At 50.2% G+C, this 21,214-nt stretch overlaps 2 protein-coding genes across 2 annotated transcripts in view; both read left to right on the top strand.

The window, feature by feature from the left end:
* Positions 1-651: 651 nt before the first annotated feature.
* LOC120915898 (extensin-like) lies at positions 652-1,341 on the top strand. The gene has a single exon (XM_040326712.1). It carries the CDS (start codon positions 652-654, stop codon positions 1,339-1,341), a length of 690 nt encoding a protein of 229 aa, XP_040182646.1.
* Positions 1,342-2,393: 1,052 nt separating this feature from the next.
* The window catches only part of ACOT7 (acyl-CoA thioesterase 7), a 173,588-nt gene continuing 154,767 nt past the window's right edge, over positions 2,394-21,214 (top strand). Inside the window, exons 1-2 of the mRNA XM_040326711.1 lie at positions 2,394-2,444; positions 6,215-6,371. Coding sequence (XP_040182645.1) covers positions 2,394-2,444; positions 6,215-6,371 — 208 coding nt within the window. The remainder of the gene's footprint in view (positions 2,445-6,214; positions 6,372-21,214) is intronic.

The following is a 21,214-nucleotide window of genomic DNA, read 5'->3' as shown; positions in this document are numbered from 1 at the left end:
TACTATATACCAGGGTTCGACAAAACCTAGGCGCCAGCTCGCAATTGACCTAGAATTTGCGTCCTGGGGCGGCACAGCCTGTGTCTCCGTGCGCCCCCACCTGCCGGTAATTGAGGCCGCGGCCTTCTGCAGGCCTATGCTTCCTTCTGTGATCTGGCGCCATCTTGTGGTGGCCGTTGGTATGACAAGACAACCAACAATGCTAATGGAGCTTCTCCTGTCTGTTTTCATTGCCGTCTCCTTCCCTCTAATTAGAAACCCCAAACATTGTATGTATTTTTATTTTATTATATATGTGTGTGTGTGTGTGTGTGTGTGTGTGTATATAATATTTTATTCCAACACCCTAGAGAATAAAATGACGGTCGTTACAAGCACACTTTTTTGGGAAAAAATACACTTTTTTTTATAAAAAAAAATTGGACACCTGTAACATTGGCCCAATTTTTTTATATTGTGAAAGATAATGTTACGCCAAGGAAATTGATACCCAACATGTCACGCTTCAAATTTGCGCCCGCTCGTGGAATGGCGACAAACTTTTACCCTTTAAAATCTCCATAGGCGTCCTCAAACTCAATGTCTCCAAAACCGAGCTTATAATATTTCCTCCCCCACGTGCCTCTTCCCCTGACTTCTCTGTCAAGTGCAATGGCACAGCCACCAACCCACCACCAACCCACCAACCCATCCCCAACCACCAACCCATCCCCAACCACCAACCCATCCCCAACCATCAACCCACCAACCCATGCACCCAACCACCAACCCATGCACCCAACCCCAACCACCAACCCATGCACCCATCCCCAACCACCAACCCAACCCCAACCACCAACCCATGCACCCAACCCCAACCACCAACCCATGCACCCAACACCAACCCATGCACCCAACCCCAACCACCAACCCATGCACCCAACCCCAACCACCAACCCATGCACCCAACCCCAACCACCAACCCATGCACCCATTCCCAACTATCAACCCAACCACCAACCCATGCACCCATTCCCAACTATCAACCCATCCCCCAACCACCAACCCATGCACCCAACCCCAACCACCAACCCATGCACCCATTCCCAACTATCAACCCATCCCACAACCACCAACCCATGCACCCATTCCCAACTATCAACCCATCCCCCAACCACCAACCCATGCACCCAACCCCAACCACCAACCCATGCACCCATTCCCAACTATCAACCCATCCCCCAACCACCAACCCATGCACCCAACCCCAACCACCAACCCATGCACCCATTCCCAACTATTAACCCAACCCACCAACCCATGCACCCATTCCCAACTATCAACCCATCCCCCAACCAATAACCCATGCACCCATTCCCAACCACCAACCCATGCACCCATTCCAAACCACCAACCCATCCCCGCATGCCAAGGTTATAGGTGTAATCCTGGACTCTCCTTTTACCTCCATATCCAATCAATTTCCATGACTTGCCGCCTCAACCTTTGCAACATACAATACACCCCTTCCTAACCAATGAAACCACAAAGCTCTTGATTCACTCCCAGGTTATCTCTCGCCCCAACTACTGCAACTCCCTCCTCATTGGCTTACCTTTTTAAATAGGCCCCTCCCCCTTCAGTATATCATGAATGCTGCTGTCAGACTCCTCCACCTTACAAACCGTTCAGCATCTGCTACCCCTCTCTTCCAATCCCTCCAATTATCTGCCACTCACCCAACAAATGAAATTCAAAATACTAACCACAACTTACAAAGCCATTCACAGGTCTCCCCCCCCCCCCCCCCCCCCCCCCCCAGCTACATCACTAACCTAGTCTTTAAATACCAACCAAATCATTCTCTTTGTTCCTCCCAAGACCTTCTGCTCTCTAGTTCCCTCGTCGCCTCCTCCTATGCTCGCCTCCAGGACTTCTCCCGAGCCTCTCCCATCCTTTGGAACTCCCTACCCCTATCTGTCACACTATCTCCAACTCTATCCACTTTTAGGCGATCCCTGAAGACGTTTCTCTTCAGAGAAGCCTAACCTTCCTCCATCTAACAACTGTACTTTTATTTTCTCCATCAGCCCATCCTTCACACTTCTCTTTTGTATCACGTGACCATCCTAGATTGTAAGCTCTAATGAGCAGGGCCCTCTGATTCCTCCTGTATTGAATTGTACTGTGTTGCCTTCATGTTGCGCTTGAAGTTGATGGGTTGAAAGCAGAATTTTTTTTTTATCGCAGTCTGTTGTGTATGGGGGATGTGTAGCCGCAGACCAGTTAGGGTTGTCCATGCTGGCCCGTATCTACGATGGGCACGTGATCATCCGAACTGGACCACGGAGCAATGGAAGAAGGTGGCCTGGTCTGATGAATGAAGTTTTCTCTTGCATCATGTGGGTGGCCGGATGGGTCACTTACCTGGGGAAGAGATGAACAGGATGCATTATGGGAAGAAGGCAAGTCGGCGGAGGCAGTGTGAAGCTTTGGACGATGTTCTGCTGGGAAAACTTGGCTCCTCCCATTCATGTGGATGATACTAGACACGTATCGCCTACCTGTACGTTGTTGGTGACCAAGTACACTCCTTCAAAAAAAACTGTATTCCCTGATGGCGGGGGGCAGGATAATGCGCCCTGTCACTCTGCAAAAACTGTTCAAGGAATGGTCTGAGGAACACCAAATCGAGAGTTTAAGGTGTTGGCTTGGCCTTCAAATTCTCCAGATCTCAATCCAACTGAGCATCTGTGGGATGTGCTGGAAAACCAAATCTGATCCATGGAGGCCCCACTTCACCTCCCTCCCCCACTTACAGGACGTAAAGGGTCTGCTACTGACAACAAATACCACAGCGTACCTTCAGAGGTCTAGTGGGGTTCACGCCTCAATGGGTCAGGGCTGTGTTGGCAAAATGGGGATCTACTCGCGTTTTAGGTGGGTGTTCATAATGTTATGGCTGATCAGTGTGTAAGTGTGTGTATTCACACACATTGGGCCAGATCCACAAACGAATTACGCCGGCGTATCTATGGATACGCCGCGTAATTTTTAAAATGCCCCTTCTTATGTTTTGTATCCACAAAACAAGATACGACTCAATTTGCGCTCGATCCGACTGGCGTACGTCTTAGTACGCCGTCGGATCGTACGTGCATATTTACGCTGGCCGCTAGGTGGCGTTTCCGTCGAATTCCGCGTTGAGTATGCAAACTAGCTACATACGGCGATCCACGAACGTACGTCCGGCCGGCGCATTTTTTTACGTCGTTTCCGTAGGGCTTTTTTCGGCGTATAGTTACCCCTGCTATATGAGGCGTACTCAATGTTAAGTATGGCCGTCGTTCCCGCGTCGAATTTTGAATTTTTTACGTCGTTTGCGTAAGTCGTTCGCGAATAGGGCTTTGCGTAGAATGACGTTCACGTCATAACGTCACGGCTTGTTGCGGGTTAATTTCGAGCATGTGCACTGGGATACCCCCACGGACGGCGCATGCGCTGTTAAAAAAAAAACGTCAATTACGTCGGGTCAGGACGTATTTACATAAAACACGCCCCCATCACATCAATTTGAATTGTGCGCCCTTACCCCACCAAAGTTACACTACGCCGCCGTAACTTACGGCGCAAATTCTTTCAGGATACAAAAAATACGCTGTAAGTTACGGCGGCGTGGTGTATCAGATACGCTACACCGGACGGAAAGATGCGCGCGCCGTGCCCACAATCTGAGATACGCCTAAAAATAGGCTTCCTACGACCGACGTAACTTGCCTACGCCGTCGTAACGTGGGCGCATTTTTACGCTGGGCGCATTTGCCGCTCCCATTGATTTTCTATGCACATATGCAAATAAGGGAGATGCGCCGATTCACGAACGTACTTGCGCCCGGCGCATAATATATGCGGTTTGCGCAAGTCGTACGTCCGGCGTAAAGTTATTCTCCATATATGAGGCACAACCCATGCAAAGGTATGGACCAGGGAACACAGCCGTCGTATTTTACGTAGTACGTTCACGTCGTAGGCAGTGATTCATCGTATCTTAGGCAGTTGTTTCGACGTGATTCTGAGCATGCGCACTGGGATGCGGACACGGGATGGCGCATGCGCCGTTCATTATTCGTATCTTTATGGCGCTCGGCCCATCATTTACATTGGGGTCACGCCTCATGGCTCACTCCCACTTCCACCTACTCTGGTTTACGCCAAGGAAACCCAGCGCAGTTTGGGAGGTGCTTTGTGAATTCTGTGCTTGCCTCTCTGCGCTGCGTTGGCGTAGCGTATATTACATACGCTACGGCGGCATAAATATGCGCCGATGCATGTGAATCCGGGCCATAATGTGTATGTGTGTGTGTGTAATCATTTTGGATGTGAGCATGGACCTCTCAAGTGAACCTTTATGCTGGCCATACACTATACGAAAAATCGTCCAAACGTTCGGTTGTGAGCTCAAACGATAGTGCCATCATGTAATGACCGATAAATCGCTCAGTGGACATAAATAAAACTTTTTTTTTTTTTTTTTTTACATATACCTAGTGCAGAAAGTTCGGACAGGAAACGCCATTAACCTTCTGATTTATCGTTCATTCGGCAGAAAATTTCCAACCTTTCCTCCCAATTTTTTTTTTTTTTTTGGCTCAAAAACGTCCCAACGATTCTCGATTTTAGTGCCCATTAACTGTTTGAAAAACCAGCGAACTGTCTGACCGAATTTCGGCCGATTTTTCGTATAGTGTATGGCCAGCATTACTCTACAGAAGAATGATTTCTTTGTATGCAAAACCGTTAAGTGATTACATATTTTGGCCACTAGATGGCGCACTTGTTTAAGTTTAGAATGTACAGCGGTTTTATATACAAATACTTTGGCTCTGCTTTTTTGATCGGCGCGTTCTCATTGTACACATAAGACATACAGTACTGTGTAAAAGTCTTAGGCAGGTGCGACGCTAATGCTGTAAATGAAGATTGCTTTCAGAAATAGAAGTGTTCATTTTTATTATATTCATATATAATGTAATAATATAAAAAATAATTGTGTGTGTGTGTGTATGTATGTATGTATGTATATATGTATGTGTGTGTGTGTGTGTGTGTGTGTGTGTGTGTGTGTATGTGTATATATATATATATATATATATATATATATATATATATATATATATATATATATATATATATATATATATATATAAAAATCATTTTTACACCTATGGAGATTTGTAGGTATCGTTGTTTGTCGCTATTCCACGAGCGTTCACAATTATAAAGCGCGACATGTTTGGTATCTATTTACTTGGCGTAACATCATCTTTCATATTTTAGAAAGAAAATGCGGATATACCGTATATACTCGAGTATAAGCCGAGTTTTTCAGCACATTTTTGGTGCTGAAAATGCCCTCCTCGGCTTATACTCGACTCACCTTTTTTTGCGCCTGATCTTCCGGATTTGGGGACCCGGTACCGGCCGGTCGTAGATTCCCTGGACCCCAAACTTGGCACACATGTACCCCACTCTTCCTCTACAAGTGTGCAAAGTTTGTTGTCTGGAAGACCTAAGGCTGGGGAGCACTGATTTTTCAAACCCGGGCACCCCTTCCATAGACTCCCATGTTAAATGTCAGTCTAGGCATGGGCACAGTGAGGCATGGGCACAGTGAGGAATGCAGATGGACACTCTAGGCTTATACTCAAGTCAATACGTTTTCCCAGTTTTTTTTTTTTGTTGTGGTAAAATTGGGTGCCTCGGCTTATACTCAAGGTATATACGGTATATTGTTTTTTTTAATTAAAAAAATTAAACGTTTGGAAAACTACTGCTCAAATATCATGTGACGTGTAAAAAAAATAATACAACAATTGTCATTTTATTCTCTAGGGTCTCTGCTAAAAAATAAATGTATAATGTTTGGGGGTTTCTAAGTAATTTTCTAGCAAACAATCCAGATTTACACTTGTAAGCAACAAATGTCAATTAATTATCGGTCTGCCTGGGTGTCTTTTTATACGTTTTTGAGTAAGCGCCAGAAAAGGTCGGGCCTTCAGGTGGTTAAGGGCGTCATGATGGTGCAATGTGCGGTAACCCGAGCTGAGCTGTGATTGGACGGTATGATGGAATTGTTGCACTTTTCCTGTCCTGATTGCTCTTTCTGCTGTACTTATGTAAGATTTATTTTTATTTTTTTTCCCTGTCTGACCTTTTTTTCTCCGTTCTCTTCTAGGAGAAATGCGTGGCGGCGTTGGCTCGTGTGGAGCGCACAGACTTCCTGTCACCCATGTGTATCGGGGAAGTGGGTCACGTCAGTGCGGAAATCACCTACACGTCAAAGCACTCGGTGGAGGTGCAGGTGAACGTCCTGGCCGAAAACATCCTGACAGGTGAGTGCAGAGCATGCCGGCCAGAGCTGAGAGCCACTCTGAGTATTTTTTTATTTTTTTTTTAAGTACAATAAAGGCTTTTGTTTGGTGAGATTAAACGCGCTTTATAGTCCGACTTTCGGGAGCGATTTAGGAGACATCTGGGCGGGTTCATGCACAGATGTCTATTAATATTGCCCACCCGAAGACGCCAAAAGGAGCGCAGGAACTACTTTTTGGGAATCGATGCGGCGCCACAAAGTTGGCGTCGCACCAATTTGGACATTGCCGGCAATGGGCATCAATTTGGCATGCAATTCACCCTCCCGATGTGAATGTGGGCTAAAGGGGTTGTAAAGTCAGAAGGTGCGTTCTATCCATTATGATATCAAGCCTTCTGTGTGTAGCACCGATTTATTTTTATTTTTTTTCAGATTTCCAAATCTTTTCATTTTCTAATTTTATGAATTTACAAAAATGTTCATTTCGTTAACCACTTAAGGCCTGAGCCTCTTTCTGAGATTTGTTGTTTTCTAGCAAAAAAAAAAAAAAAAGTTTTTAACTTGTAAATTACTTGGAACCCCCAAACATATTGGGCCAGATCCACAAAGAAGTTACGTCGGCGTATCTATTGATACGCCGCGTAAGTTCTACGATGCGCCGTCATATATTGTTTTGTATCCACAAAACAAGATACGCCTGAATGTGGTCTAGATCCTCCTGACGTACGTCTTAGTACGCCGTCGGATCTTAGGTGCATATTTACGCTGGCCGCTAGGTGGCGCTTCCGTTGATTTCCGCGTAGAATATGCAAATTAGCTAGATACGCCGATCCTCAAACGTACGTCCGCCCGGCGCATTTTTTTACGTCGTTTACGTAAGGCTTTTTTCGGCGTAACGTTACCCCTGGCTCTATGAGGCGTACGCAATGTTAAGTATGGACGTCGGGACAGCGTCGAATTTTCCATCGTTTTTGTGTAAATCGTTCGCGAATAGGGCTTTGCGTAAGTTACTTTCACGTCTAAGTCATTGACTATTTGCGACGTGATTTCGCGCATGCGCATTGGGATACATCCACAGACGGCGCATGCGTCAATTACGTGGGGTCATACTAAATTGACATACAACACGCCCACTCCAAGCCTACTTTGAATTACGCGGCCTTACACCGGCAGATTTACGTTACACCGGCGCACATATGGGAGCAAGTTCTTTGTGGATACTCTACGAGCCACTCTGATTTACGGCGGCGTAGCGCATATGAGATGCGCTATGCCCGCCTAAATATACGCCCGTTTTTGTGGATCTGGCTCTATATATATTTGCGCAGCGGTCTTGCAAGCGCACTTTTTTCGGAAAAAATATACTTTTTTTTAATTAAAAAAACCTAGACAACAGTAAAAGTTAGCCCATTTTATTTATTTTTATTTTGTGAAAGATGATGTTACGCCAAGTAAATTGATACCTAACATGTCACGCTTCAAAATTGCGCTTGCTCGTGGAATGGCGACAAAGTTTTACCCTTTAAACTCTCCATAGGCAGCGTTTTAAAAAATTCTACAGGTTGCATGTTTTGAGTTAGAGGAGGTCTAGAGCTAGAATTAGTGCTCTCGCATGTGTGGTTTGAACACCGTTTTTATATGCGGGCGCTACTCGCCTCTGCCTTTTTTTTTTATTAACTATATAAAATATATATATAATTGACATAATTTTTTTATTTTTTTTTAAACCACTTGCCTACCGGGCACTTTCACCCATTTCCCCATTCCACACTGTACACATGACATTTGTTTTTTGAGACAGAGCTTTCTTTTGGTGGTATTTAATCACTGCTGGGGTTATTTTATTTTTTACAAAAATATGAAAATTTTGAAAAATATTTTTTTGGGTTAGTTTTCTGTTTATAAAATGTTGTAAATAAGTATTTTTTTTTTTCTTCTTCACTGATGTGCTCTGATGAGGCGGCAGTGAAGAAAATAGATAGGCAGCACTGATAGGTGGCCCTGATGGGCACTGATAGGTGGCCCTGATGGGCACTGATAGGTGGCCCTGATGGGCACTGATAGGTGGCCCTGATGGGCACTGATAGGTGGCCCTGATGGGCACTAAAAGGTGGCCCTGATGAGTGGTACTAATGACCATTGATGGGTGGCCCTGATGGACACTGATGGTTGGCCCTGATGAGTGGTACTGATGACCATTGATAGGTGGCCCTGATGGGTGGACCTGATGGGCGCTGATGAGTGGCACTGATTACCTATATGTGAGGAAATGCCACCCACTCTGTCAGTGTGAGGAGAGGAATGCTGATAACCGGCATTTCCTTGTTTACATGTGACCGGCTATGATTGGACACAGCCGATCAAATGGTTAAAAAGCCGTGTCATCGAGATCAGTGATGTCCCATGTCGATCGCCGTGCTGTGGGTGCGCAAGCGCAGCAGGAGTGAGACGTCATATCATGTCATCCCAGAACTAGAGCGCCACCTTGCGCCTGTCCTCTTACAATTATGGCAGGGGGAGGTGGTTAATTATCTGGTTACTTCAAATGACATCCTATGAAGATCAAAACTGATTACTCTTCTCTGCAGATGAATGAAGACTCTCCCAGGAGAGGTGAAGGTTGTGCTCTGGAAGTAAGGGAGGCGAGGGCTGTGCTCTGGAAGTAAGGGAGGCGAGGGCTGTGCTCTGGAAAGAAGGGGGGCGAGGGCTGTGCTCTGGAAGAAGGGGGGCGAGGGCTGTGCTCTGGAGGAAAGGGGGCGAGGGCTGTGCTCTGGAAGAAGGGGGGCGAGGGCTGTGCTCTGGAAGAAGGGGGGCGAGGGCTGTGCTCTGGAGGAAAGGGGGCGAGGGCTGTGCTCTGGAAGAAGGGGGGCGAGGGCTGTGCTCTGGAGGAAAGGGGGCGAGGGCTGTGCTCTGGAAGAAGGGGGGCGAGGGCTGTGCTCTGGAAGAAGGGGGCGAGGGCTGTGCTCTGGAAGAAAGGGGGCGAGGGCTGTGCTCTGGAAAGAAGGGGGGCGAGGGCTGTGCTCCTGGAAAGAAGGGGGCGAGGGCTGTGCTCCTGGAAAGAAGGGGGCGAGGGCTGTGCTCCTGGAAAGAAGGGGGCGAGGGCTGTGCTCTGGAAAGAAGGGGGTGAGGGCTGTGCTCTGGAAAGAAAGGGGGCGAGGGCTGTGCTCTGGAAGAAAAGGGGCGAGGGCTGTGCTCTGGAAGAAAGGGGGGCGAGGGCTGTGCTCTGGAAGAAGGGGGCGAGGGCTGCGCTCTGGAAAGAAAGGGGGGCGAGGGCTGTGCTCTGGAAGAAGGGGGCGAGGGCTGTGCTCTGGAAGAAAGGGGGCGAGGGCTGTGCTCTGGAAAGAAAGGGGGCGAGGGCTGTGCTCTGGAAAGAAAGGGGGCGAGGGCTGTGCTCTGGAAAGAAAGGGGGCGAGGGCTGTGCTCTGGAAGAAGGGGGGCGAGGGCTGTGCTCTGGAAAGAAAGGGGGGCGAGGGCTGTGCTCTGGAAGAAAGGGGGGCGAGGGCTGTGTTCTGGAAAGAAAAGGGGCGAGGGCTGTGCTCTGGAAGAAAGGGGGCGAGGGCTGTGCTCTGGAAAGAAGGGGGCCGAGGGCTGTGCTCTGGAAAGAAGGGGGCCGAGGGCTGTGCTCTGGAAAGAAGGGGGCCGAGGGCTGTGCTCTGGAAAGAAGGGGGCCGAGGGCTGTGCTCTAGGAGAAGAAGGGGGGCGAGGGCTGTTCTCTGGAAGAAGGGGGGCGAGAGCTGTGCTCTGGAAGAAAGGGGGCGAGGGCTGTGCTCTGGAAAGAAGGGGGCCGAGGGCTGTGCTCTGGAAGAAGGGGGGCGAGGGCTGTTCTCTGGAAGAAAGGGGGCGAGAGCTGTGCTCTGGAAGAAAGGGGGCGAGGGCTGTGCTCTGGAAGAAAGGGGGCGAGGGCTGTGCTCTGGAAAGAAGGGGGCCGAGGGCTGTGCTCTGGAAGAAGGGGGGCGAGGGCTGTTCTCTGGAAGAAGGGGGGCGAGAGCTGTGCTCTGGAAGAAAGGGGGCGAGGGCTGTGCTCTGGAAGAAGGGGGCGAGGGCTGCGCTCTGGAAAGAAGGGGGGCGAGGGCTGCGCTCTGGAAAGAAGGGGGGCGAGGGCTGCGCTCTGGAAAGAAGGGGGGCGAGGGCTGTGCTCTGGAAGAAAAGGGGCGAGGGCTGTGCTGTAGAAGAAAGGGGGCGAGGGCTGCGCTGTAGAAGAAAGGGGGCGAGGGCTGCGCTGTAGAAGAAAGGGGGCGAGGGCTGCGCTGTAGAAGAAAGGGGGCGAGGGCTGCGCTGTAGAAGAAAGGGGGCGAGGGCTGCGCTGTAGAAGAAAGGGGGCGAGGGCTGCGCTGTAGAAGAAAGGGGGGGGCGAGGGCTGCGCTGTAGAAGAAGGGGGCGAGGGCTGCGCTCTGGAAGTAAGGGGGGCGAGGGCTGCGCTCTGGAAGAAAGGGGGGCGAGGGCTGTGCTCTGGAAGAAAGGGGGCGAGGGCTGCGCTGTAGAAGAAAGGGGGCGAGGGCTGCGCTGTAGAAGAAAGGGGGCGAGGGCTGCGCTGTAGAAGAAAGGGGGCGAGGGCTGCGCTGTAGAAGAAAGGGGGCGAGGGTTGCGCTGTAGAAGAAAGGGGGGGGCGAGGGCTGCGCTGTAGAAGAAGGGGGCGAGGGCTGCGCTCTGGAAGTAAGGGGGGCGAGGGCTGCGCTCTGGAAGTAAGGGGGGCGAGGGCTGTGCTCTGAAAGAAAGGGGGCGAGGGCTGCGCTGTAGAAGAAAGGGGGCGAGGGCTGCGCTGTAGAAGAAAGGGGGCGAGGGCTGCGCTGTAGAAGAAAGGGGGCGAGGGCTGCGCTGTAGAAGAAAGGGGGCGAGGGCTGCGCTGTAGAAGAAAGGGGGCGAGGGCTGCGCTGTAGAAGAAAGGGGGCGAGGGCTGCGCTGTAGAAGAAAGGGGGCGAGGGCTGCGCTGTAGAAGAAAGGGGCGAGGGCTGCGCTGTAGAAGAAAGGGGGCGAGGGCTGCGCTGTAGAAGAAAGGGTACTTTTACTTGAAGTAGATGACGGGTTCTCGTAACACATTATAATCCCTTAATTTCAGTGTTGGGAAAGCTTCTTGCCGAGAACTAAAATCCAATGAACTGGCCTTTGTGGCTCCATAATGATGGCGGTTCACCCCTCCAGTGCCGATCCTCGGAAGCCGCAGAGCGCCGACAAGCGATTGCCCCTTTTAAACCCTCATTGCCGCCATTATCTGGTTTTGTTCTTCTGAGACGGTCTCCCGCTTTCCTCTCGAGTTTTTTATATTCTGATCAGGACAAGCCGTGCCGATGCGCTAAATTGTCTGTCTCTGCCGCGCCGCGCACATTCATGGTCTGTACCGCGCGCCTCTGAATCTCCAACATTGTCCGCGGGCGGCCCCAGCGGGGAGCATCGCCGATAAAACACTGATATTTGCCCGGACGCCACGGCGCACAAAAACATGGAATCTGCAGAAGCGTCTCCATAGTAAATGACACGCTGAGCGCTAAAGTGACTCTTCAGTCCCGCCGTACCGCATATTATAGAGGGAGAGACACAGAAAATCCTATTATTTCCTCTGCTGGAGATAAATGTGTAGAGCGACTTCACCCCGTACCGGCGGCGGCGGCGTTCTCGGATTGACCAGGATAATGTGGTGAACCCAGAGCCCTCCAATCATTCCATCGAAACAAGAAGTCAAATGACATTTACATTTCAGGATTAAAGGAGTTGTAAAGGCAGAAGGTGCATTAAGATAAAAAGCCGCCTGTGTGTAGCAGCCCCCCCCCCCCCCCCCAGCCCCCCTAATTACTTACCCGAGCCCCAGACACAGCAGCTGCGCTATTGGCTCTTGCGGCTGGCAATTGGTCAGTAAGCCAATCAGGGGAGAGAGGGGGCAGGGTCAGGTCTGGGCTCCATGTCTGAATGGATACACGGAGCTCTGACTCGGCTCGGGTGCCCCCCGTAGAAAGCTGCTTGCTGTGGGGGCACTCGATAGGAGGGAGGGGCCAGGAGTGCTGGCGAGGGACCTGAGAAGAGGAGGATCTGGGCTGCTGTGTGCAAAACCAACTGCATAGAGGAATTAAGTATAACATGTTTATTTAACCACTTCCCGCCCGGCCTATAGCAGAATGACGTCCGGGTGGTGGTTCAGTTGTCCTGACTGGGCGTCATATGACGTCCAGCAGGATAACTGCCGCCGCGGGGGGCGCGAATGGTGGCGATCAGTGGTGCGGTGTGTCAGTCTGACTGAGGCTCTTTACCACGTAATCAGCCGTGTCCAATCATGGTTGATCACGATGTACTGACAGACGCGAGTAGAGGAGACATGATCGGCGGGATGTCGCCAGGACCATCAGGGAAGCCCCTATCATGTGGATGGCCAGGTATGTCCCCCATGGCCACAACATGCCAAATATATGCCAATCGGTGCCCACAAATGGGCACTGACTGGCACAGTTATGAATGCTGCCAGATCAATGATGACCATCAGTGCCACTTCATTGGTGCCACCTCATTAGTGCCCATCAGTGCCATGCCGTCAGTGCAGCCATATCAGGCTCATATATATTTGTGCCCCCGCCCCCTCCCGCCGCATCCCGATCCTCTCCACCGATTACCGGAGCCGTCGATAGTAGCCGAGATGATTGGGTCCTTTTCTTTCTGAGGCATAGAGTTGAGTGAGGGAATGATGTGGCCCCACCCCTCTCCATAACATTGGATGGCGGAAGCTCCGTCCAACGACACTTCCGTCCAACGGCCTTGAAGGGGAATTTTTAATTTATTCTTTTGGGGGGAAAAAAAACTTGTTGTTTGTTGCATTTAAGTGTAAATATGTTGCACCTGCAGTGCTCTGAGGAAAGTGGCAGGGTTTGTATCCCTTTTTAGATGCGATTTCCTTTTGGGAGTATCTGACCAAAAATTAAGTTTTTGTTGCAAGGGATGCCCAAAATCTGACTTGTATTTTAGTGGGAAAATCAGTCAGCCAATCACACAAGCAGGAAATTACCTCTCTCGGGGGGGGGGGGGGGGGCGCTCTGTAGACCATCTGTGTACAGAGTGTCTCCAGGTTGCCATATCCACTTGCCGACCGCAATATGCGTTTATATATATATATATATATATATATATATATATATATAAACGGGCCGGCTGGCGAGCCGGCCCGTTTCCAGCAAGCCTCCCGCCAGCTCGGGGACCATTGCACACCTCCGAGACAGAGCAGTCATGCTGGAGGATAATGGGTAGATGAAGCCCTTAGAATGATGGATGGTCGGCACTGCGCGACAACTGTGCCGGGAGGCTCTGTACTTGAACTTGGCATTTTCTCAATTCCTCATCGTTTCCTCCACGCCGGCCCGGCTCTTCTCCGCCTGTGTGGGATTTGGTGTCTCTCTCTTGTTCGGTTATATTTTTATCTCGCTTGACACGCTTCCTTCCGTTGCCCCACTTTCCTCTGGATTACCTCTCCTCCTCTCTTGTTCATCGATTCCCTTTTTGTTTTTCCATTTCTTTCCACGATGGTGTATGAGGGACGAAGGGAGGGGATGAGGTGGCACCCTTCAATGGATTCATAGACTGCTCTGGTGCAGAGTAAGGTCAACGAGGCCTCCTGGTGACGACTGTTCAGGTCACCCACTCCAAACGTCTCCATAGGCTTCTATATCTTCTCTGCCATCTCCGTCAATGTTTGTGGCCCCCAACAACTCTCTCTGGTCCCTTCTCCTGACTTGACTTCTTACTGTGTCCTACAATAATGTGGGGTTAACGGGACCAACCGGTTAGAGCTGCCAGGGGCTACCGAGATCAGTGTTCCCAGAAGTGTTTTCCCAGTGGACTTCGGTTTCTGTGATAGAACGGCATTGAGTGGTGCCAGAGAGGTATCTATCTCTTTACAAGTGTGTGCTTTGCTGAAAGGTGTTTATTATATGACGGCGTGGAAGATTAACAAGGCCTCCTGGTGATCATGGTCCATGTTCCCCACTCCAACGTCTCCATAGGCTTCTATGTCTTCTCTGTTCTTCACCATATCTGTTTATCTGTGTGGCCCCCAACACCCCTCTGGTCCCTTCCCCTGACCTGGCTTATTACTGTGTCCTACAATAATGTGGGGTCAACAGGACCAACCGCTGGGAGCTGCCAGGGGCTGCCGGAATCAGTGTTGGTTTCCCAGTGGACTTTGGTTCTTGCGATGGAACTAGTGGTGTCAGAGAGGTATCTATCTCTGCCTTACAGGTGTGTGCTTTACTGAAAGAGGTTTATTATGACAAGGTGGAAGGTTAACAAGGCCTCCTGGTGATGATGGTTCAGGTTCCCCACTCCAATGTCTTCATAGGTTTCCATATCTTCTCTGTTCTCTGTCAGACTATCTTTGTGGCCCCCAACACCTGTTTGGTTCCTTCCTCTGACCTCGCTTATTACTGTGCCCTACAATAATGTGGAGTCAACGAGACGAACCGGTGAGATAATGTGGGGGTCAATGGGACAAACCGGTGAGATAATGTGGGGGTCAACGGGACAAGCTGGTGAGATAATGTGGGGGTCAACGGGACAAGCCGGTGAGATAATGTGGGGGTCAACGGGACAAGCCGGTGAGATAATGTGGGGGTCAACGGGACAAGCCGGTGAGATAATGTGGGGGTCAACGGGACAAGCCGGTGAGATAATGTGGGGGTCAACGGGACAAGCCGGTGAGATAATGTGGGGGTCAACGGGACAAGCCGGTGAGATAATGTGGGGGTCAACGGGACAAGCCGGTGAGATAATGTGGGGGTCAAGGGGACAAGCCGGTGAGATAATGTGGGGGTCAAGGGGACAAGCCGGTGAGATAATGTGGGGGTCAAGGGGACAAGCCGGTGAGATAATGTGGGGGTCAACGGGACAAGCCGGTGAGATAATGTAGGGGTCAACGGGACAAGCCGGTGAGATAATGTGGGGGTCAAGGGGACAAGCCGGTGAGCTAATGTGGGGGTCAAGGGGACAAGCCGGTGAGATAATGTGGGGGTCAACGGGACAAGCCGGTGAGATAATGTGGGGGTCAACGGACAAGTCGGTGAGATAATGTGGGGGTCAACGGGACAAGCCGGTGAGATAATGTGGGGGTCAACGGGACAAGCCGGTGAGATAATGTGGGGGTCAATGGGACAAGCCGGTGAGATAATGTGGGGGTCAATGGGACAAGCCGGTGAGATAATGTGGGGGTCAACGAGACAAACCAGTAAGCTGTGGTGCCACCAGGATCAGCATTCCCAGAAGTGTTGGTTTCCCAGTTGACTTTGGCTCCTGCAACAGAGCAGCAGCTTTGAGTGGTGCCAGAGGTAAATATTCTGTCTCTTCTTCTTCTTTTCCTTTCATGCCCGGACCAAAACTGATTCCAGAAAACGCACAGCGGTCGGATTCATTCAGCCCTCATGTGGAAGCCGCCATAGACGGGCACTTTATTCCTGGAAGAATTGTGGATTTTCTAACCTGATAATTGGATTGTATTATCTGACTGTTTGTTTGAGATGCAAATAATATTTATTGGAATCCTTCTGTTAATAACGTTCAGTCTGCGTGTCGGCACCTTTCACTATGAATAACCTAACTTTAGAACTCTTCTAATAATTTGCTGGCGAGGCAGCGGTAACCATGGCAACCCTTTTCTCACGCTCGCACTTTCTAGCTGGAAGTGTGATGATGATGATTGCTCAACATCCAAACAAGTTTGATTTCCTAGCTTTATAATCACATTTATTCTTTTGTTCCAAGACTCTCGGCTGGCCTCCATTAGGGGGAAGGGGTTACAATTTTCCTCCAGTAGAGCCCACCCCCGCGCGGCTCGTATCGCTCACCCCAAGTTTTGAAGTTTCACATGTTTTATTTAAAGTCACGCTCAAATTGGCTTCTTTTAGATTTTGTTTTCTTTGCCGCCTAGGTTGGCGTGGGCGGACTAGGCTGAACGTTGAAGAGCGCGCGGCATATTTTGCGCTCTGTTGTTTTTACCTGGAGAAGGAAAAAATAAACTTTTAATTTAAGAACGTAGAAATATCTTCGTTTTCCAGAGAAGGAGATTTCATTTTCCGGCTTGTTTTGCTGAATGGAATGTGCACTATTCTGCTCAGGCCGTCCGACCATTGATGATCCGTAGCCGGACACAAAATAAATGGTGGCCTTTCTCGTGTCGTAAGGCAAAGTCTAAGGCAGCTCTTTTCAACACAGAGGAACCCTTGAAATAACTTTCTGTTCTCCGGGAACCAGGGGTGGACCGGGCTGGGGGGCAATCGCCCCCCCCCCCCGCCCCCACCCCGCCACTCTGATGCACCATTAAAAGGCCACACTGCTTCCACCACAGACATGCCTAAAGGATTCCTGGTGAAGAGTAGTAAAACGTCTGCGCTGGTGTCCTGAGTGCAGGATGAGGACAAAGACAGGATATAGGATGCCCCCGTGCATGGATGGTGTAAGCTGTGCCAGGCCAGCTCCGTGCCCCATCAAAGGCTCTCCTCCCCTGGCCAGCCCTGACTGAGCCGGCCTGAATCCCCCCTGCAGCCTCCGGCCAGTTCAGGAGCCCCGAGTCGGTGCCGCAGGCACTGTCCAGCCCGTACTTCCTGGTGAGCAGAGAGTACCCGAAGCAGAGCTTCAGCGTGGGACGGGGTCGAGAGGAGGAATATCAGGAGGAGGCTGAGTCACTGCTCCATCTCTAGCCTCTGGGTTGTACTTGCCCTCTGGGTTGTACATGCTCCCTGGCCTAAAAGTTTGGCAGTCAGCCAGTCACCCATTGCCGGGAATGCCTGCTAAAAATTACTATATCTCCAACTCCTGATACACTAGTGTGATGGTCAACGGGAAGAATGTTCCTTACACTTGTGGACATCGGTAAGAATTGCCTCCTTACACATAGCTAAAAGATGTGTCAGTGGGAACTTATCTGAGAGGCAGAATTTGCTTATTTCTCAAGGAACCCCTAACAACCTCTGTAGGAACCCTGGTTGAGAAACCCCTCTAAGTTGTGCTAAATGGAAGGTGACACCGGACACAAGAACGTTCCTCAAACTTACTGTATAACTTGCGGTTAAGGTCTGGGGAGGAGTTTACACACGGTTAGTCACCCTTGCCTTGCCCAAGAAGAGGATCTTCACGTCCCCTTGCTCATTTTTCAACTGAATATTCCTTATTTGTCATGCTGGGTTGTTCTCCGTTACCAGGTCCACCTTCATCTTCCCGTAGATGAGGTAATGTGGAAGCAGATCTAAGAACCAGAGACTGACTTCTCACCCTATGATTGGTCCATACTTGGCTGGAAGTGTGGAGCCCACCATATGTAAGGACCATCCATGGGAATGAATGGCGCAGTGGCCCATGTGTGCACTAGAAAGAGGACTCGGCGGGGAAATTTGCTTGCAGAAGGTCGCTTATTTTACAAGGCTGATCTCACTGGTGGTAAGCAGTCTAATTAAAGGACAACGTCTCGAAGAATGAGGTTGTCCTTTAAGCATTTTTAGGGGGGCCAAAAAAGAAAGTCACATGCGCCTCCATACTAGGAAGTATGGATATCGTGTGGTGTAGATCGATGTTTCTCAACTCCAGTCCTCAAGTACCCCTAACAGGTCATGTTTTTAGGATTTCCATCAGATGAAATGGCTGTGGTAATTACTAAGGCAGTGACATTGATCAACCCTAAGTGTAAAACAATGGCAAGCCTGAAAACGTGACCTGTCAGGGGTTATTGAGGACTGGAGTTGAGAAACATCGGTGTAGACAAGGTTATGTGGAAGCAGATACAAGGACTACTAGGGAATGACTTGTCATCCTATGGACGTTGGATGCTCTGCTGGAGGTTTGGAGGCTGCCACAAGTATAGAGACCATCAGTGAGAATGAATGATGCAGTGGCCCACGTGTGTACTAGGAGGACCCAGACGGGACGTTTTCCTTGTAGAAGGTCACTTATCTTACCAGGTTGACCTCACTGGGGGTGGGGTATTTACATAAAATTCAACTTCACGAAGAAGAGCTGTAACCCCACCCCATGCATATCTATGGATGGTTCTTACTCCCCGGGTTGGCTGGAGTCTGGCGTACAGACAATCCGTGAGAATGAAAGTTAACGAAGAATAAAGCATTGTTGGGGCCAAAAGAGAGTTGTATGCTCCTCCGTACTAACAAGTACAGGATATCTTGTGGGGCTCTCATGTAGACAAGGTGATGCGGAAGCGGCAAAGAATGGATGGTCCATACTTGGCTGGAAGTTTGGAGGCTGCCATATGTAAGGGCTATCCATGGAAATGAATGGCGCAGTGGCCCATGTGTGCACTAGAAAGAGGCCCCCGCCGGGACATTTTGCTAGCAGAAGGTCACTTATTTTACCAGGTTGACCTCACTGGAGGTGGGGGGTTTACATAAAAAGCAACTTCACGAAGAAGAATAAACTTGACCTTTTTAAGCTTTGTTGGGCCAAGAAAAAAATAAGTCACACCCTCCTCCATACTAGGAAGTACGGGTATCATGTGGTGTAGACAAGGTGATGTGCATAGGCGTGCGCACAGGGTGTGCCAGATGTGCCCAGGCACACCCTAATCGCCCTGTGCTGGGCAGATTCCCCCTGCTGCTTGGCTGCAGAGAAAGCGACTCAGGAATCTCTGTCCTCAGCCCCTTTCTCTGTCTCAAAGATGAAATATCAGGGGCCTGTTTAGGAGCGGAGACTGAGGAAATGCTCCTTCCTGCCTGCAGCAGACTAAGGACATCTCGGCCTTGGCGAAGTCGCTGATTGGAGCTAAACAGATTTTAAATGATAAAGGGAGATATTTCTTTGGGATGACATATCAGAGATTTGTTCTTTAGACTTGTAAGGCGACTAAAGTTACTCTACAAATCCTTCGGTGGGCGCGTCCCGTCAATGTACGGAGAACCGCCATATTTATCCTGCGGCTCCTCGTCTCATCCGATCGTTCAGATTTCTCCCGCGGCCCCGCGGCGCGCTCGCTGGGCTTTGTCTGTATTTTAGTCCTGCTGGAAGCGGCTGTTTGACGGCTTGAAGTCGCGGTTTCCGTGGCAACCAACCTCTGGGATGAATGATTTCCAAAGTGTGTCTGAGACGCGAGACGCGAAATCGATGCGTCTGAATTTCTCGCATTTTCTTTCTTTTTTTTTTCTGTTAAACTTATTTGCCTTCATCAGGGATCAGAACTTGTAAAGATTTAGAATTGATCTCTATTGTGATTTCTGATACATTGTATTCAAGGGAAGCGCAGTTCATAGACCTGGCCACTAGAGGGGGAGCTCCTATCAGAGAGCTGAAGTCGCATTGTGATCTTGGGTTTCAGCGACCGATCGTGTCTTTTGTGTTTCGCTCTCAGAGTTAAAGTAGAACTTTATATATATATATATATATATATATATATATATATATATATATATATATATATATATATATATATATATATATATATATATATATATATATATATAATCTCATGTACAGTATCTCACAAAAGTAAGTACACCCCATCACTCACATTTGTGTAAATCTTTTCATGTGAAGAAATGACACTTTGTATCTACAATGTTGTGTAGTGAGCTCTCCCCGGCGCACCTTTCTTTCACGCTCTCCCCGGCGCACCTTTCTTTCACGCTCTCCCTGGCGCACCTTGCTTTCACGCTCTTCCCGGCGCACTTTTCACGCTCTCCCTGGCGCACCTTTCTTTCACGCTCTTCCCGGCGCACCTTTTCTTTCACGCTCTTCCCAGCGCACCTTTCTTTCACGCTCTTCCCCGGCGCACCTTTCTTTCACGCTCTTCTCCGGCGCACCTTTCTTTCACGCTTTCCCCGGCGCACCTTTCTTTCACGCTCTCCACCGGCCCACCTTTCTTTCACGCTTTCCCCGGCGCACCTTTTCTTTTCACGCTCTCCCCAGCGCACCTTTCTTTCACGCTCTCCCCGGCGCACCTTTCTTTCACGCTCTCCCCGGCGCACCTTTCTTTCACGCTCTCCCCGGCGCACCTTTCTTTCACTCTCTCCCCGGCGCACCTTTCTTTCACTCTCTCCCCCCGGCGCACCTTTCTTTCACTCTCTCCCCCCGGCGCACCTTTCTTTCACTCTCTCCCCCCGGCGCACCTTTCTTTCACTCTCTCCCCCCGGCGCACCTTTCTTTCACTCTCTCCCCGGCGCACCTTTCTTTCACTCTCTCCCCGGCGCACCTTTCTTTCACTCTCTCCCCGGCGCACCTTTCTTTCACTCTCTCCCCGGCGCACCTTTCTTTCCACGCTCTCCCCGGCCCACCTTTCTTTCACGCTCTCCCCGGCGCACCTTTCTTTCACGCTCTCCCCGGCGCACCTTTCTTTCACGCTCTCCCCGGCGCACCTTTCTTTCACGCTCTCCCTGGCGCACCTTTCTTTCACGCTCTCCCTGGCGCACCTTTCTTTCACTCTCTCCCCGGCACACCTTTCTTTCACTCTCTCCCCCCGGCGCACCTTTCTTTCACTTTCTCCCCCCGGCGCACCTTTCTTTCACTCTCTCCCCCCGGCGCACCTTTCTTTCACTCTCTCCCCCCGGCGCACCTTTCTTTCACTCTCTCCCCCCGGCGCACCTTTCTTTCACTCTCTCCCCCCGGCGCACCTTTCTTTCACTCTCTCCCCCCGGCGCACCTTTCTTTCACTCTCCCCCCCCGGCGCACCTTTCTTTCACTCTCTCCCCCCGGCGCACCTTTCTTTCACTCTCTCCCCCCGGCGCACCTTTCTTTCACTCTTTCCCCGGCGCACCTTTCTTTCACTCTCTCCCCGGCGCACCTTTCTTTCCACGCTCTCCACGGCCCACCTTTCTTTCACGCTCTCCCCGGCGCACCTTTCTTTCACGCTCTCCCCGGCGCACCTTTCTTTCACGCTCTCCCCGGCGCACCTTTCTTTCACGC

This window comes from Rana temporaria, chromosome 10 (assembly GCF_905171775.1).
Source record: "Rana temporaria chromosome 10, aRanTem1.1, whole genome shotgun sequence".
Lineage (NCBI taxonomy): Eukaryota > Metazoa > Chordata > Amphibia > Anura > Ranidae > Rana > Rana temporaria.
This window is presented reverse-complemented; position numbering and strand designations above follow the sequence as displayed.

Bases quoted from the DNA above. Each gene is read 5' to 3' on its own strand.
- LOC120915898 (XM_040326712.1), top strand. From the start codon at position 652: ATGGCACAGCCACCAACCCACCACCAACCCACCAACCCATCCCCAACC.